General features: G+C 37.8%; 3 protein-coding genes across 3 annotated transcripts; all 3 read left to right on the forward strand.

Moving 5' to 3' along the window:
* The first annotated feature begins 3531 nt into the window (after positions 1-3531).
* Positions 3532-8054, forward strand: LOC112012913 (uncharacterized). The gene is made up of 5 exons (XM_065765191.1): positions 3532-3989; positions 5659-6456; positions 7000-7185; positions 7355-7480; positions 7628-8054. The coding sequence occupies exons 1-5, from the start codon at positions 3927-3929 to the stop codon at positions 7733-7735; spliced, it is 1281 nt and encodes a 426-aa protein (XP_065621263.1). The 5' UTR covers positions 3532-3926; the 3' UTR covers positions 7736-8054.
* Positions 8055-10472: 2418 nt separating this feature from the next.
* Positions 10473-11528, forward strand: LOC136064040 (uncharacterized). Its single transcript, XM_065765192.1, has one exon. The coding sequence runs from the start codon at positions 10473-10475 to the stop codon at positions 11526-11528; it is 1056 nt and encodes a 351-aa protein (XP_065621264.1).
* A 219-nt stretch (positions 11529-11747) lies between these two features.
* On the forward strand, positions 11748-12332 carry LOC136064041 (uncharacterized). The gene has a single exon (XM_065765193.1). It carries the CDS (start codon positions 11748-11750, stop codon positions 12330-12332), a length of 585 nt encoding a protein of 194 aa, XP_065621265.1.
* Positions 12333-17498: the final 5166 nt, after the last annotated feature.

Consider the following 17498-nt stretch of genomic DNA (forward strand, 5'->3'; position numbering starts at 1 on the left):
TATCTAATTAACTTAGATAACAAAATCTCAAGTACAATTTAGTTACAAATTATTAGCATAGGTTTGTGAAGAGGTGAAAAATTTTAGTGATGATGTTTACCATATATAGAAAAAGAATAAATTAATCAGTTACTATTAATTAGCATAGATTTTTGAAGGTGTAAAAAATCACATGTTTACCATATATAGGAAAAAAATTAGTTAATTAGTTAATTAGTTATTAGCATAGATTTGTAAATGAGTAAAAAAATGTAGTCATGTGTTTACCATATATAGGAAAAGAATTAGTTAATCAATTATTAGCATGGATTTCTGATGAGGTAATCTTTTTTAGTAGTAATGTTTACCATATATAGAAAAGGAATAAGTTAATCAATTAATTAATATTAGCATGGGTTTGTGAATGAGTTTAATACATTTTTCAGAAAATAAATCAAACATTTTACAAATATTAAGAAAAGTATGAATAATTACAATATATTTATGTGTATAACTCAATGAATTGGTAAATGCATTTTTCCTTTTAAAAAAAATATACATTTCAATTCATAATTGAATATTTATTATTTCTCAATTTAGTAAAATTACCTAGTTAAATAGATCCTTTATATATATATATATATATAAATAAAAATAGATAGTGGAGGATGGGAAGACGGAGTTTGAACCACGTACATAAACCACCACAAAAGATGCTATGGCTATGATTGAACCCCCCTAGCTAGGTAGGTTGATGGGGTAGCTTGTGTTATGTTTCAACCGTATCGACCAAAAATAAAGAATTGTGCATCGATCTTAATTTAGGTTTCGAGCATTCACATTACACATCCCATGAGAGGTAGTATGGTTAGCCAATGACACATGGATTCTCTAGCATACAATGGTCACCATGTACAGACCTTTTTTTTTTATATACATAATCAATTTTAGCCATACAGCATGATGGAGACGTGGGCAAAGCATGTGTTTCTAAATTCTAAATACTTTTTGAGTCCAATCGAAATGCAGCGAATAGCTTTAATTTGTTCCCAGTAACTCAATCTTGCACTGCAGGATATGCAAAGTGTTTTTTTTTTGTTTTTTTGTTTTATTTATTTAAAACAAAATATTTTGTCTCATTGGTAATGACATGCATGATATACTTGTATAGTTCAAGATGTATTGGATTAATTAATACAACACATAAGCAAGATTTGCTAGGGTGTGCTGGGATTAATTAATACAGCACATAATTAAGCAACTAAGCAAGGTAGGAAATTCGGCATTCTTCCCTAGTATATTGATTACTGAATTTGTTTTTTGATGGTCAATAACAAAAGGTCATTTTGCTTACACAAAAGATATAGGCCAAAATCATATATATAGTTACCACTGCAGAGTTGGGCGAATTAGTACTTTTTCAAGCAAGTACTAAGTGGTTGGAGGAACAAAAAGAGTGGATTTGACTTGTTGGAATCCTAATATATATAATTTTAACCATTTAAAAAAGCAAAAATCATGGAGTAAATGTAAAACTTACTTTTTTTTTTTTAAAAAAAAAAAAAAAGAAAAGAAAGAAAGAACATAGGGCCATTTTTTTGGTCAAATGTCATACCCTATTGGCCTATTCAAAGAATATATCCATAGGGAATTTTTCTCCTTTTTTGGTAAACCCATAGGGAACTTTATTGAACAGGCATGACGTATTATCATATAAGGAAAAATCATAAATTGATGGTCTCTTTCCAAAATTCATTACACCCATAGGTTTGGACAATTCTAACCTCTATTGAAAGTAAATGTGCAATGCTATTATGCATTTATGCTACAACCACAAGGCTCCAATTATTGGCCCTCACACTAAAATTAAAAAGAAATTCGAGTGCATTTTTTTGTATTTTTAATGGAAACATTCAAAGTTCAAATAATTTATCTCTAATTATTTATATATTAAAAAATAAAAGATGAAACGAGTTTTCTATTGACATGACCAATTCTTTCATACTTATAATTTATGACATACGTTTCTCAAAAAAAATAAAAAATTATGGTACGTGAATAGCACATTTAATCTATATATATAAATAGGTAAAGTTTAGAGAAAATCCAATTTGATTTTAATTAGATTCTCAATTTTGTGTCATATATCTTATTTAATTTTTAATTTTTAATTTTTTGCCAGGTGAATTATTAAGTGTAAAAGTACTTTCAATTTTTTAAAAGGCACGTTCAATTAAAAACTGATCAAATGATAAAAAAAACATTAATAACTCATAAGTAAATAGATTATAATTTACACTCAAGTCAAGATTTTGAGACAATTTGTAGACCAATTTACATTTTAACCCTTAAAATTTAGAGCTATTTTCATTTTAGTCCTTTAAATTTGAAAATTTCCATTATAGTTCACCGCGTATAATTTCATTTTCAATAGAATCCTTTCGTCTATCTCCATGACTGTTTTTACATTTAAGAGAGAGAGAGAGAGATAAAACAACAAATGAAGAAAAAACGTTGTTTTGGTGACATTTAACCATCAAATCAATCACAGAAATGGACATATTAAAAATAGAATCAAACTTAATGATCAAAATAAAAAACTTCAAACTTAGGGGATCTAAAAATAACCCCGAACACTTAAAACTAAAAAAATATAATTTAGTCAAACTCGGAAGAGTGTTGTATTATGTATATCTAAAATGACATAGTGATGATACTTTCAAGCATATCACATTGATGATGACTATTAATTCCACTATGATTTCCCAAAGAAAGAAAGAAAGAAGGAAAGAAACTAAAATTTTTAATTAAAAAATTAAAAAAAAAAAAGAAGTTGCCGCTAGAAATCTAAGCTATTCAAAGTGAGTTAGTGCTATGGACACACTATTGTCGTAACAACTTTACAACAAAATCTAAGTGACAAGCTGTTATTGGTTTTCACAAACTTAGGTGACAAGCTTGTATTGATTCTCGTATGCGAAACTATTGTGGTGGTAGCATTATTCTCAAGAACCTTATCAAAGTCACACTAATAATGAGAAATGTTATATTCACGCTACTTTCACAATACTTCTACAACAAATTTTAAATGGTAAGTTATTATTGACGTGTAAAAAAGTAATTTTAGTAATAAATTCAAATTAAAACCAGTAATAATTTACCACGTAGAATTTGATACGAAAGTATTGTGAGAATAGTAGTTCTCGGCCAGGAATAGTAGTTGATGAATCGTCAACCAGAATTCTGCTGTGGCGAGGCGACCGTTACGCTATAATGCTTAATGGGATCGGTGACACTTGTCATGAACCCCTCACCCAGCCTGATATGAGAGAAAAATAAATAAACAAAAGCGAGTTAAGCACAGAATAATACTCTCTCTCTCTCTCTCTACTATAGCCATTTGCCACACAAATAGGAAGTAAATTTGTGGTCCAACGCGAGCTTCGGGTTGACCATGCCTCCAACACTGCCAGGCTGACGGCTAAGTACGGACACTCCTACATCCTTTGTCTATATATATATATATGCGCAACTTTTGCCACCCCATACCTTCCAATTTCCAAGCTAGCTTTTCTGTAACGTCCTTCAAGCCGTAGTTTCTCTTACAACAACCAAAAAGGCAACACTATAATACCCAAAAACCAATACCAAAAACGACTCTCTTTTGTTGTTTATCTTTTCTCTCTGTCTCTTGTCTGTTGTAAGCTCTCTTTTTCCGTTATTCTGTTTGTTTGTTGTCTTTGATGGAGTTTCTGTTTATTTGGTACGTTTTTGTTCGAGGTTTGGAGCTAATTAGAAAAGGTGTGAAGAAGGGACACATGTTTACATGTTTTCACTTGGTGTATTAGAAGGTGGTAGGGTCGTAATTTTTAAGGCTAATTAATTCGCCAGCATCATCATCATCAATCATCGTCATCTTCATCATCATCATCATCGTCATCATCATCATGCCTAAAGGTGGTGGTACCATGTTGCAGGACGTGATTGACTCACCGGATCAGCTTCCCCTTGTAATAACTTTTTCTTAATTCTTTCTCATGTTCTTCATGCATATCCTACATATCTTCTTTTTGGCTTAGTAACAATTAATGCATTCATATTTGTTTTATGTTTTTTCCAAACCCAATTAATTTAATTGGCTTATTTGATCATGTTCTGCAAGTGAAGTTGGATTTCAATTTGTTTTGAAGCCCAAATTCGGGTTTTGATCTCCAAAGTTTCTTACTTACCTAAAAACATTCATTTATGCATGTTTGTCGCGAGAACTAATTTACCTAAACAAATTTACAATTGATTTGCTATGAGTTTCATTCATGTTCATATTTTTGCTGCAGTTATCTTTTCAACTTCTTTTTTCTTACACTAATGCTTCTTTGGGTGAAAATTGAAATTATAGGTCTTGTTAGTTGAAATCTTTCTTCTCAAGTTTCCCAAGGTTGCTTTCCCCCTTCATTCCCTTTTTCTTCTCTTGATCTCATCCTTTTTGCTAACTTTCCTCATTTGATCTTATTATTGAATGTGTAGCTTAATATTTACATTCCCAAAAAGTTCAATGTATATTCTATTGATTTTTTTTTCTTTACAAATTCCTATATTTTGGAGAGATATAAACTGTAAAAGTACTGTACTGAGTTTTTACATCACAGCCGTTGATTAGTATTTTTATTGGCCATTTGAACTAATACGCAGCTTCCTGAAGAATTTGCAGTGCTAATGGCTTTTTCTCTCATCTCTTTTCTTTTTTACTTTTTCATCCCTTTTAAGACAATGATATTTTGATTCAGAGGAGAAAAGAATGCACAAGAAACTTGCTATTCATTTGATTCAGTCAAACTGTTCGATATAACATTCACTCAAAAGACAATATTGCATTGTTCTATCCAAGTATGCAACCCCACCAAATTGTCATTGTCCAAGGCCACCATTGTAGCTTAGTATTCCAATCCTGACTTTGCTTGTACTAATTTCAAATATGCCTTTAATTATTTGTGGAATATGTAGCTTTTTATGCTTTTCTATTAAGCATTCTAATTATGATTCTTTTGGTTAGTAAGATTGATGATGGGGTATATGTCAAGCATTACGTATGGATAAGATAATGTGATCATTTTAGTGCCTTTCAATTCTGAGTTTTTGTACAGACTGGGCTATTTCTATATTTTGAACAGAACTTACATACCATGAGCTTCCTTCTTTGTTTATGATATTGATTTTTTGCTAATATTGGGTACCTTTATTAGTACACGTCACATGGAGCACAAATGCACATCCTTTTCTACTTTGCACAAAAAAGAGACGTTGAAACCATCCACTTTTGGAGGATTTAAATGTTTTTGATCATATATGGATACAAAAGATTGGTACATGGTAACCACACTATAAACCAGGTAAAAGTTAAAAGGTGTGGGCTGAAATAAAAAGAAGTGCAACATAATTAAAGAATATTAGCCTTCAGTTTTGACCTTGGATTTCTTTTCAAATCATGGTTTGCGAATCGAGGCATTGTGTCTATTAATAAATAGGAATTAGATTCAAACCCATAAGAGATAAAAATGAAGAATGATGCATCTATTTTGCTTAAAGTTAAGGTTCATTGTAATCTTATTACTGATGTTAAAGTCTGCACAATTGCATTTATTCATATTCATGATGTTAATATTACTTTACAATGTTTTGCAGGATGAAATTTCAAGCCCAATCAGTGCTCAAATTTTCGACATTTGTGACCCAGAACTCTTCCCTGAGACCTTACCGAATTCTGAGGTCACTTCTAGCTCAAACTGTTGCTATGAAGAGAATTCCTATGCCACAAATATTCAGTTACCTCAAGATATAGACAAGAAGTACAATGGTTACCAAGATAACAATGGCAATCCTAATACAACCTCCAACCCTGCCCCCGCAACCACCAGCACCAGCACTACCACCACTGCCACCAACACTAACAACACCACCAACAATAGTAGCAATCTGTCAATAATATTTGATTCCCAGGAAGAAATTGATAATGACATCTCTGCTTCCATAGACTTCACTCCTTCCCCTTCTTTTTCTGTCCCACCATTTCTTGCCAACCAACAAGACCAATTTGATTTCTCTTCAGTGCAGCCTCAAATTCCTTTATCAGAGTCTATTGTTGAGGGTTTCTCACAGTACCCTGCGGAGCCAGTTGCACCTCTTATGGGGGCTCCCTTATCATCTGTTTTTGAAGAGGATTGTTTGTCTTCTGTGCCCTCTTATGTGCCTTTGAATCCTCCATCTTCTTCTTGCTCTTTTCTCGGCCCTTCCTTGGGTTCATACATGTCTGCTGGGGCCTTGAATGCTGCTGCATTATCTGCGGACAATTCTGGGATTTTTGTTGGAAGCATTCTTATGGGTTCTGAACTGCAACCTCAAGAATTGGATTATCAGGGAGAAACTGGAGGACTTTACTGTCCAGATTCTATGCAAAGGGTATTCAACACTGGAGACCTTCAGGTACTAGCAGTTCTGTTGGACTACTTTGATGCCTATTCTTATAGATATGTCTTATCTTCTCCTCCATAGGAACCAAATTTGACAGTTTGATTCAATGATTTAGAGTTAAGGAATCCACTTTATAGGGCGATAGAGATTTGAACTACAAAAAGAGCATTTATTTTTATGCTGCACTAGGTAGCTAGTTGTGAAGTTGACCAGCATGGTCAAAGAATACCTTTAGGATTGAAAATTCTAGACTAGTAAAACTATGACCTTCTTGCCATCGATTTTACATGTCTCTCATATGGGAATCAAATTGAGTATAGCAAGAGATAACTAGAATAAGAAGGCCATCAAATCCAACTAGTTATCCATCCATTTATTTGAGTTAATAGTGATCTGTAGGGAGAGCAGCTTCACTAGGGAGTTGGGACAAAATAGAAGAATATCAATGCTTTAGATAAATTATCACCCTAACATGGCATAAGAAGTAAACATTTTGGATTGTATTTGTATAAAATAGGGACTTTTCTTAATTTTCCTTCCCAATTTTTCTTTTAGGCACTTAGTACTGAGAGTCAGCAACTGATGGGCAAGGCTGGGGGTTCTACTCCATTAGCATCAGAAATTTCAAGTTTGGAAGACACAACTTTCAAAGTAGGAAAACTCTCTGTGGAACAAAGGAAAGAGAAGATCCATAGGTATATGAAGAAGAGGAATGAGAGGAACTTCAGCAAGAAAATAAAGGTATTCTCTCCCTCCCTCTCTGTTACGCACAAAACAAGAACCTATGAATTCACTACCATCATTAATGATATTTAGCTTCATATTGAAGCATAGCTTATGTGCTTGCATGTTTGTTTTCTCGTAAATCGTCTTAAAATTTCAGTTACTAATGGTGAAAGCATATGTGCAGTATGCCTGCCGCAAAACACTAGCAGACAGCAGACCTCGAGTCAGAGGAAGATTTGCAAAGAATGATGACTTTGGAGAGGCACATAGGCCTGCTTGTAGCAATCATGAAGAGGATGATGATGATGAAGTAAGATTCATTACACATAAACCACTTATATTTAACAATGACATGTGTAAAATTCCCCAAAACTTTAAAATTTTGGATCAATTTTTCCAATTCAAGAAATAGTTCATAATTAATTCTCTAATCCTACATTTTTATGTTTTTCTACAGGTAGTTGTGAAAGAAGAAGAGGATATGGTGGATTCATCAGATATCTTTGCTCATATTAGTGGAGTGAACTCCTTTAAATGCAACTATCCAATTCAATCCTGGATATGACGTGATAGATTTTGCAACACTAAACATGATTACAATTTTGCAGGACCCTCTTTCAGCCTAGATGTATCTGTCTAGGATTTTTCTTTTTGTTTTTTGTTTTCTTTTTAAAAAGAAAGAAAAATAATAATTGGGTCAGTTATATATATATATATATATTTATTTATAAATAATTGTCAGGATTATATATTAAAGTGAATAACAATGTAGCTCTGTATATATATACTACTACATCACTTGTACCAACTTCAAAATCCAATAATTGTACAATGGCAATCTTAATTACTGGAAATAGTACTAATGGAGCAAAATTTAGTTTGAACAGTGAGTACATGCTTAAATTCACAGGCATTGAATATTCTTTGAATTGGGCAACAGATATATGGCAAGCATAGTCATAGTGAAAAACAATAGTAATTTTATTTGTGCTATTGACATATATTGTGTTAAATGGGCTTGTGGTCACTGTTATTACATACAATTTGTTTAACTCCTAAGAATCTATACGAGTACGACCCACATCCGAATCTGCAAAATCTAAATAAATCCATTATCATTAACTCAACTTTCTCTGGGCTTCACCACCACCAACTTTCTCTGGGCTTTCCTTACATGGGCCTTGATTTGGAAGCCTTCCCAACAATTGACGCCCTTTCCAATTCCACCCCTTAAAAATTAAAATGGCGGGAACTGACCTCTTCTTGCCGTTGGTGATTGGACATGGAGAGCCTGGGTTTAGACCCGACAAAATTGAACTTGTGTTCTTTAATCCATTCAAATAAGAAATTTTTGGAGTATAACTTGTTGATTTGGACTCGATGATTGGAGATGGTGATGGAAAGCCGGAGACCCAACAAAATTGAACTTGTATTTGTTAATCCATTCAAATAATAAACCTTTGGAGTATAAAAGTATTCACCTAATATAATTGAAAAATGTGTATAAGTTATACAGATTTACTTAAAAATGACTCACATTAATTCGTGTATAATTATATAATTTTACAAGTTTGTTAAGTAATTAGATAAATTTATACTAACACTATTCATCTTATATTTAGTTATTTATTCTTCATTTTAAGATGAAGAAAGAATGATATTTTAATGAAGAAAGAGAAACAATTAAAAAATCAAGAAAAAAAAAAGATATTTTAATAAAATGTAGTGTAAAATAGATAATCTAATGTGGAGTGTTTTGAAAAATTAGTATATAAAATAGAAAAAATAGATTCTTATTATAAAATAGACAAAAAATTTTGCACGAGTAGATATAAATACTTTACTTGTTGCTTTGAACTTGATGATTGGACACAAAGAGCTGAAATTTAGACCTAATAAAATTGAAATTGTATATGTTAATCCATTCAAATAAGAAACATTTGGAGTATAACTGGCTGATTTGGACTTGACCCAAGTGTACCCATTTATGAACATAATAATAATAATAAACACATTTTCAAAGCATATTTGTATGTTAAATCAATATTATATTTTCTATAATGCAGATGAAAACCCTTTTTAGTCCAATCCATACTATTTTGAATCGACCCAACCATACCCATTTGTCAAGTCTTTATTATAAATTTTTTTTATTGACACAATTTCAACTTACATTTGTGTATTAAAGTTGTATTATATTTTATATATTGTAGAAAAAATGTTAATTATATTACTCGACTTGACATTGCAATTCTCATAATATTTTCAGAGTCAAGTTTACGACTAATATTACTGTGGGGGGTAAAAGCCCAGAGCTGCTTAATGGGCCCGGAACGCCCTGTTAAGGACTGTTATATTTCCGAGGAGCAATAGATGGTTAGAACGGCCCATCTGAAGGCAGGAGGCCCAGAAGTAAAGGAGGAATGCTATCCGAAGAGGTCACTGCTGGTCCGAAGACGTCCTGCTCCTCGACCACAAATAGCCTTGATCAAACAAACGTGAGGAAGACCCGAATAACCTTCCTAACAATCTCAATGATAATGATAAGTCCTGAGTGGATTCAGAGATGATCAGAACTAGAGAAAAATATCTAAAGGAAAAGCTGCTACCACTGCATTTAATGCGCTGCAACAGCTTTTCTGGCCGCATTTATGTGAAGAAAACCCTTGAACAGTGCAACCTCAGCTACCGCCACTCACAAAGAACTAAAGTAGACACAGGACGTGACATGCACTTGAGTAGATGCGCGGATGAAGAACAGGTGGACGATGGAGATGATAGGAAGGGATGCTATATAAAGAAGAAGGGTCCCTGATAATGGGGGGGGGGGAAAAGAGAGAAAAAGGGAGAGAGAAGCCTTACTGTAGCTCTGAATGCTGTAATCACTGCTCACTTAATAAAACATCTCTTCGGACATTCATTCATGGAGTTGTTCAAGCTTTAGTTCATGTTCATGTTATCATCACTGCACGTAACCTAGCCAACTGTTCTGTGCTTTATAAACAGCCCAGCTTTTTCGCTCACTCTCTACAAATTCATTGTTCTGGGTTCGTTGGGCCTTTAACCCATATCCTTTGGGCTTGGGCTACAAAAACAGACCCTACAATTGGCGCCGTCTGTGGGGAGAGCTTGTGCAGGGGTGGAGACAACAGTAGGTGATGACTGAACACGATGAACAAGAAGCAGAGTCTAGAGCATCTCAGCATGAGGACCCTTTTCTTAACCTGGAGCGAAGACAAGACCGCGAGGGTAGCGTGTACACCATACCCCCTGGTCAGGGCTAGTCACATGGCGGAAGGCACATGTCCCATGCAGAGAAGAACCGAGATTTGCAGCGGGAGGTTGAAAAGCTAAAAAGGGAGTTACGCCATGCAAAGAGGAAACGGGCTTCCTCGTATTCTGATGAGGATCCTGATGATGAGCCGGACGTCACTTATCAACCCAAATCCAGGACACCAGCCAGCGAGTCCTATACCTATGAACAGGAATCTCCTCACAAGGGGCAACGCAGAAGTCCATCACGTGGAGATGTCGGATGCGACGCCATGAGCAAGGCTCTAAACCAGATTTCCAGGTCACCCTTCACGCGCAGGATTGAAAAGGCTAGACTTCCTCGGCGCTTTAACCAACTAACGTTCACCATCTACAACGGTAAAACAGACCCCGTGAAACACGTGAGTCATTTTAACCAAAGGATGGCTGTCTACTCCAGGGACGAAGCGCTGATGTGCAAGGTTTTCCCTTCCAGTTGCCATGAGGTGGTTCGATGGGCTGAGCCCAAATCCATCAGCTCCTTCAAAGAGCTCACCCAAGTTTTTGGTTCACGATTTGTCACATGCCGAAGAGCGGCCCGACCTCTGTCCTCTCTACTGTCTTTGACCATGCAGGAAGGAGAATCCCTGAAGGTGTATTCGGATAGATATTGGGAAATGTTTAATGACATGGAGGGCAATTTTGACGCAATGGCCCTAGAAATGTTTAAGCTCGGCCTCCCTACCGATCACGGTTTAAGGACATCCTTGTCTGGTAAACCCATTACTAGCATTCGTCAGCTAATGGACCGCATTGAGAAGTACAAGAGAGTTGAAGAAGACCAACAACAAGGGAAAGGCAAGGAGAAGGTTATCCCCCTGGAAAGGAGGAATTTCAGGTCGGACCGATACACCAACAGCAAACCAAAGAGAGATTTTCCTGCGCAGTCAGGAACGGCCAATCCCCAGACTGTCAACACCGTATTCAAAGACCCAGTCCACCAAGTTTTAGAAAAGGTCAAGAACGAGCCATTCTTCAAGTGGCCGAACAAGATGGCAGGGAATCCTGACAGACGTAATCGCAATCTCTACTGCCAATACCACTAGGATCATGGGCACATGACTGAGGACTGCAGGAACTTGTGGATTCATTTGGAACAATTAGTCAGCGAGGGGAAATTGCGACATCTCCTACATCACACCACTGGCCGAGGAGGTCCGATGAGCGCGGACTCCCGGAGGGATGATCATCTGAAACCCCCTCTGGGAACTATCAACGTTATCTTTGCGGCCCTAGAGAGAACAGGATCCTAGCCATCCAAGGTCATGTCGGTGGATTGCTTACATGCAGGGGAATCTGGCCAGGGTCCGAAGAGGTGCAAACTGGATGATCAGCTGGTTTTAGGCTTCTTGGACGCCGACAAGGTGGGCACTGTCCAGCCTCATGATGATGCGTTGGTCGTCACCCTCAGAATTGGGGGGTACGATGTGAAACGGGTGATGGTTGACCAAGGAAGCGCTGCGGAAATAATGTACCCTGATCTCTACAGGGGGCTGAACCTCAAACTTAGTGACTTAACACCATATCATTCTTCGCTGATCAGTTTCGAAGGAAGAGTGGTCACCCCGAAGGGCCAAATACGACTGCCTGTGCAGACTGGCTTAGAGGTGGTGGAGGTGGATTTCATAGTTGTGGACGTTTTTTCACCCTATACGGCAATTGTAGCCAGACCTTGGCTTCATGCGCTGGGGGCGGTTTCTTCCACCTTGTATCAAAAAATCAAGTATCCTTCCGAAGGCCGAGTTTGCGAAATTCGGGGGGACCAATCCGTAGCTAGACAATGCTTAGTGGCTGCCATTCAACATGAACCCGAAGCCGAGTCATCGACCAGAGCTGAAAGGGGCTTATAGCAACCAAAGCATCGGTTAGCGCCCACAGAAGATCCGGACGAGGGCGCAGGGTGCGAAGATTTGACAAAAGTCCTCATCGGGGATAATCCCGAAAAATTCTTCCAAGTCGGATCCCAGCTACCCTTGCAAGAAAAAGAGGAGTTAGTGCAACTTCTTAAGGAAAACCTCGACGTATTCGCCTGGAACGCCTATGAAGCCCCTGGGGTGGATCCGGACTTTATATGCCACCGTTTGAAAGTAGACCCCCAGATCACCCCTAAGAAGTAGCCACCTCGGCGTCCATCCAAGGAACACGCTAAAGCGGTCAGAGAAGAGGTAGCAAAGCTCAAGCAAGCTGGGGCTATTAAAGAAGTTTTCTACCCAGAGTGGTTGGCAAATACCGTGGTGGTGAAGAAAAGGAGGGAGAATTGGCGAGTATGCGTGGACTTCACCGACTTAAATAAGGCATGCCCCAAGGATCCATTCCCCATGCCTAAAATCGATCAGCTAGTAGATGCCACCGTCGGACACCCCCAAATGAGCTTCTTGGACGCGTTCCAAGGCTATCATCAGATACCCTTAGCCCAGGAAGACCAGGAGAAGACTGCTTTTGTGACTCCCATGGGCAACTATCACTATAAGGTGATGCATTTCGGCATAAAAAATGCGGGTTCTACTTACCAGAGGATGATGACGAGAATATTTGAACTGCAGCTGGGAAGGAATATCGAGATTTACATAGATGACATGGTGGTGAAGAGCAAAGTGGTGTCCGAGCACGTGAAGGACCTAGAAGGCACTTTTGAAGTTCTCAGGAAGCACAAGCTACGCTTGAACGCTGCTAAGTGCTAGTTTGGTGTGGGGTCAGGCAAGTTTCTGGGATATATGGTGACTCACAGGGGAATCGAGGTCAACCTTGATCAGATAAGGGCCATTAATGAGTTACAACCTCCTCGGAACCCTAAGGAGGTTCAGAAACTGACGGGGATGACGGCAGCCCTAAATCGATTCATCTCTCGATCAGCGGATAGGTGCCGGCCTTTCTTTTCCTTGATTAACAAGTGGAAAGGGTTCGAGTGGACAGAGGAGTGTGCTGTAGCCTTCCAGCAGTTGAAGGATTATCTAGCTCGACCACCAATCATGTCCAGCCCTAAACCCGACGAGGTCTTGTTCGCATATATCGCTGTAGCTACCCATGCCGTAAGCTTGGTACTGATCCGAACAGAGGGCGGTGTGCAGAAACCCGTTTACTACGTAAGTAAGTCGCTTCATGAAGCCGAGGTCCGTTATTTACCGTTGGAAAAGGCTATTTTAGCAGTGGTGCACGGTACACGAAAGCTCCCACATTACTTCCAAGCCCATACAATCATCGTCCTCACCCAGCTTTCGCTCAGGGCTATACTTCGAAGTGCAGACTACACTGGGAGAATTGCAAAATGGGGCTAGTGCTGATATCCCCTGAAGGAATCGTTATTGAGAAAGCATTAAGGTTGGGTTTCTCGACGACAAATAATGAGGCGGAATACGAAACCCTATTGATGGGAATGAGTATGGTCCAAAGGATGGGAGGAAAGGCAGTAAAAGTATTCTCGGACTCAAGGCTGGTTGTGGGTCAAGTCCAAGGAGAGTTTGAGGCGAAGGACGAAAGAATGCAGGGATACCTGAGCCGAGCTAAACTTCTGCAGTCACGGTTCGAGTCTTTCAGCTTGCTGCATATTCTTAGGAGTGGCAACTCACACGCTGACTCCTTGGCGACTCTAGCCACATCTTTGGCACAAGATTTGCTGAGAGTTATCCTCATTGAGGACCTGCATAAGCCTACCGAAGCAGGAAAAGGAGTAATTCAAGTACATCAGGTCAGGGCTGGACCCAGTTGGATTGACCCGCTGGTTAAGTTTCTGAAGGAAGATATCCTGCCTGAAGAGAAGGGAGAAGTCGATAAAATTCGGAGGAAGGCAGCCAGGTTCTGGTTGTCCGAGGATCAGAAACTATACAAACGTTCCTATTCAGGGCCGTACTTGCTGTGCATGCATCCTGAAAAGGCTGAGCTATTATTAGAGGAACTGCATGAAGGAATCTGTGGAAGCCACACTGGAGGAAGATCCTTGGCTCACCGAGCCATCACTCAAGGTTATTGGTGGCCGAACATGCAAAAGGAAGCCCTGGATTATGCCAAAAAATGTGATTAGTGTCAGCGATTTGCTCCGCACATTCATCAGCCAGGGGGGACTCTCAACCCGCTATCCAGCCCATGGCCTTTCGCCCAATAGGGCTTGGATATCGTGGGACCATTCCCTAAGGCTGCAGGAAACAAGAAATATCTGTTAGTCGGCACTAATTACTTCACCTAATGGGTCGAAGCAGAGCCTCTTACAAACATCCGAGACGTAAACGTGCAAAAGTTTGTGTGGAAGAGTATAGTTACTCGATTTGGAGTCCCATATGCTCTCATCTCGGACAATGGCCTGCAGTTTGATAGCAAAGCATTTAGGAGCTATTGTAGCAAGCTAGGGATCATAAATAGGTATTCCACCCCAGCTTATCCCCAGGGTAATGGCTAGGCTGAAGCTGTCAACAAGGTCATTGTGAATGGCTTGAAAAAGAGATTAGACGACGCAAAGGGTAAATGGGTAGAAGAATTACCACATGTGCTTTGGGCTTATAGAACCACTCCACGCAGGTCTACTGGAGAGACCCCCTTCTCAATGACCTACGGGGCCGAAGCTGTCATACCTTTGGAAACTGGATTTTCGACACTGAGAACTAGCTCGTTTAGTCCGACGGGTAACGATGAGCTGCTAGAGAAGAGTTTAGACCTCATTGATGAAAGGAGGGAAAATGCAATGGTCAGATTAGCACATTACCAACAAAAACTCAGATAGGGCTACGATGCCAACGTAAGGCTTAGACCTCTGGAACCTGGCGATCTCGTACTAAGAAAGGTGGTTGGCACTGCAAAGAACCCAACTTGGGGAAAATTAGAGCCTAATTGGGAAGGGTCATATCGTATTACTTCAGGAGCTGGCATTAGGGCATACTTCCTTGAAGACCTAGACAATCATGTGATACCATGCCCGTGGAATGTAAATAACCTTAAAAGGTATTATTACTAATCAAACTCTTCTTTTAATCAGCATATCCATCTATTATGATTCCTTTAAGTGTTTAAACTTAAATCCATTCATGTCTGTAGTCCTCGGACTAGATGATTTGGGTTAGTTAATACCATGTTACGATTCCTTTAAGTGTTTAAACTTAAATCCATTCATGCCTGTAGTTCTCGGACCAGATGATTTGGGTTAGTTAACACCATGTTACTATTCCTTTAAGTGTTTAAACTTAAATCCATTTATGCCTGTAGTCCTCGGACCAGATGATTTGGGTTAGTTAGCACTGTGCTACGATTCCTTTAAGTGTTTAAACTTAAATCCATTCATGCCTGTAGTCCTCGGACCAGATGATTTGGGTTAGTTAACACCATGTTACGATTCCTTTAAGTGTTTAAACTTAAATCCATTCACGCCTGTAGTCATTGAACCAGATGATTTGGATTAGTTAACACCATGTTACGATTCCTTTAAGTGTTTAAACTTAAATCTATTCATGTCTGTAGTCCTCGGACCAGATGATTTGGGTTAGTTAACACCATGTTACTATTCCTTTAAGTGTTTAAATTTAAATCCATTCATGCCTGTAGTCCTCGGACCAGATGATTTGAGTTAGTTAGCACTGTGCTACGATTCCTTTAAGTGTTTAAACTTAAATCCATTCATGCCTGTAGTCCTCGGACCAGATGATTTGGGTTAGTTAACACCATGTTACGATTCCTTTAAGTGTTTAAACTTAAATCCATTCATGCCTGTAGTCCTCGGACCAGATGATTTGGGTTAGTTAACACCATGTTACGATTCCTTTAAGTGTTTAAACTTAAATCCATTCANAGCTTTTGAACCAATTCCAGATAAAGAAGTTATAGGTGGGAAGAGAATGGATGATTAAAATTGTGAATATATCTCACTCTCACCTCTAGATGTGGATGCCCAATCTTTCACAAACGTGCTAAAGGATGAGCCTTCATCATTGCAGTCTACAATAAGATTGTCTTTAACGCAGCCAGCTAAAGGTAGTAGCACTTTAAGACATCGGACAATGATTTCTTCAGCACACTAGATTTGGCAGTTTCACTGCTGAATTTTGAGTAAGCATCATTCTTATTGTACAAGCAGATAGAAGAAATATACACCGGAGGCATTATTTGGTCGAGAAAGGAAAGCTGATAATGGCAAAGATGGGTGGATGTTGGTGAAGATGGTTTGATAATCTCGTTTGAGATTACTTTGAACGACTTAGAGAGATTCATTTTATCTTGGCATTCAAAGTTCAAACTACTTTGAACAAGTGCTTCTATGACTCTTATGCAAATGGTGGTAAGTATAAGTGTATGTGTATATATAAATATATATATTAGACTACAAGATAGGTTCAAATTACATTTAATGTAACTTGATAAGAGTTACACCATTTGTAGACCGTAGATTTGTAATTGATCTAATAGTTAAAAAAATAGCATTAAATGCTAATTGACTTACACTTCATTCACTTAATTAATAGCAGTTTTGTTTCTTTCTCCTTATTTATTATTCAAAACCTTTTACATATATTCCTTTTATTGCCAATGAATTTACAAATATATTTCAATACTTTTTTCTTTTCTTTTTTTCTTTTTTGTTGAGTTCGTACTACTCTTTTTTTTTCCCCCCTTCTTTTAAGCCGGTCATACTCTTATGGTCTTATCAATTATGAATATATATCTTGTTTCGTTAAAAATAAATAAATGGGTAAGTGTTGTTTAATGACTGACCAAGCTTGTAATTTTTTGATTTGATATAGAATTTAATCTTCACAGAGACAATGTGAGACCAAGGTACTCTGTACTTCCCTCAGCAGTTTTTAATCTAATGACTGACCAAGCTTGTAATTTATCTGATGCCACTAGTGCTAATCTAATTTCCGTTAGATTTTTTGTCCCTTCAAAAGATGTGTCTATCATAACTTTGTATTTTTAACATAACTTTGTATTTTTCTCATTCACGGACAGTAATACAATCTATGATGATAATCAATGTGTCCGATGTTGGTATTGTCCTAAACGATGGTTTGGTTCATCGAGCTTGGATCACCTACAAT

Source organism: Quercus suber, unplaced genomic scaffold (genome assembly GCF_002906115.3).
Source record: "Quercus suber isolate HL8 unplaced genomic scaffold, Cork oak 2.0 scaffold_614, whole genome shotgun sequence".
Taxonomy (NCBI): domain Eukaryota; kingdom Viridiplantae; phylum Streptophyta; class Magnoliopsida; order Fagales; family Fagaceae; genus Quercus; species Quercus suber.

Coding starts and splice junctions, on each gene's coding strand:
- LOC112012913 (XM_065765191.1), top strand. CDS start 3,927: ATGCCTAAAGGTGGTGGTACCATGTTGCAGGACGTGATTGACTCACCG. Junction 7,186..7,354: donor ACTTCAGCAAGAAAATAAAG/GTATTCTCTCCC, acceptor GCATATGTGCAG/TATGCCTGCCGCAAAACACT. Junction 7,481..7,627: donor AAGAGGATGATGATGATGAA/GTAAGATTCATT, acceptor GTTTTTCTACAG/GTAGTTGTGAAAGAAGAAGA.
- LOC136064040 (XM_065765192.1), top strand. CDS start 10,473: ATGTCCCATGCAGAGAAGAACCGAGATTTGCAGCGGGAGGTTGAAAAG.
- LOC136064041 (XM_065765193.1), top strand. CDS start 11,748: ATGTCGGTGGATTGCTTACATGCAGGGGAATCTGGCCAGGGTCCGAAG.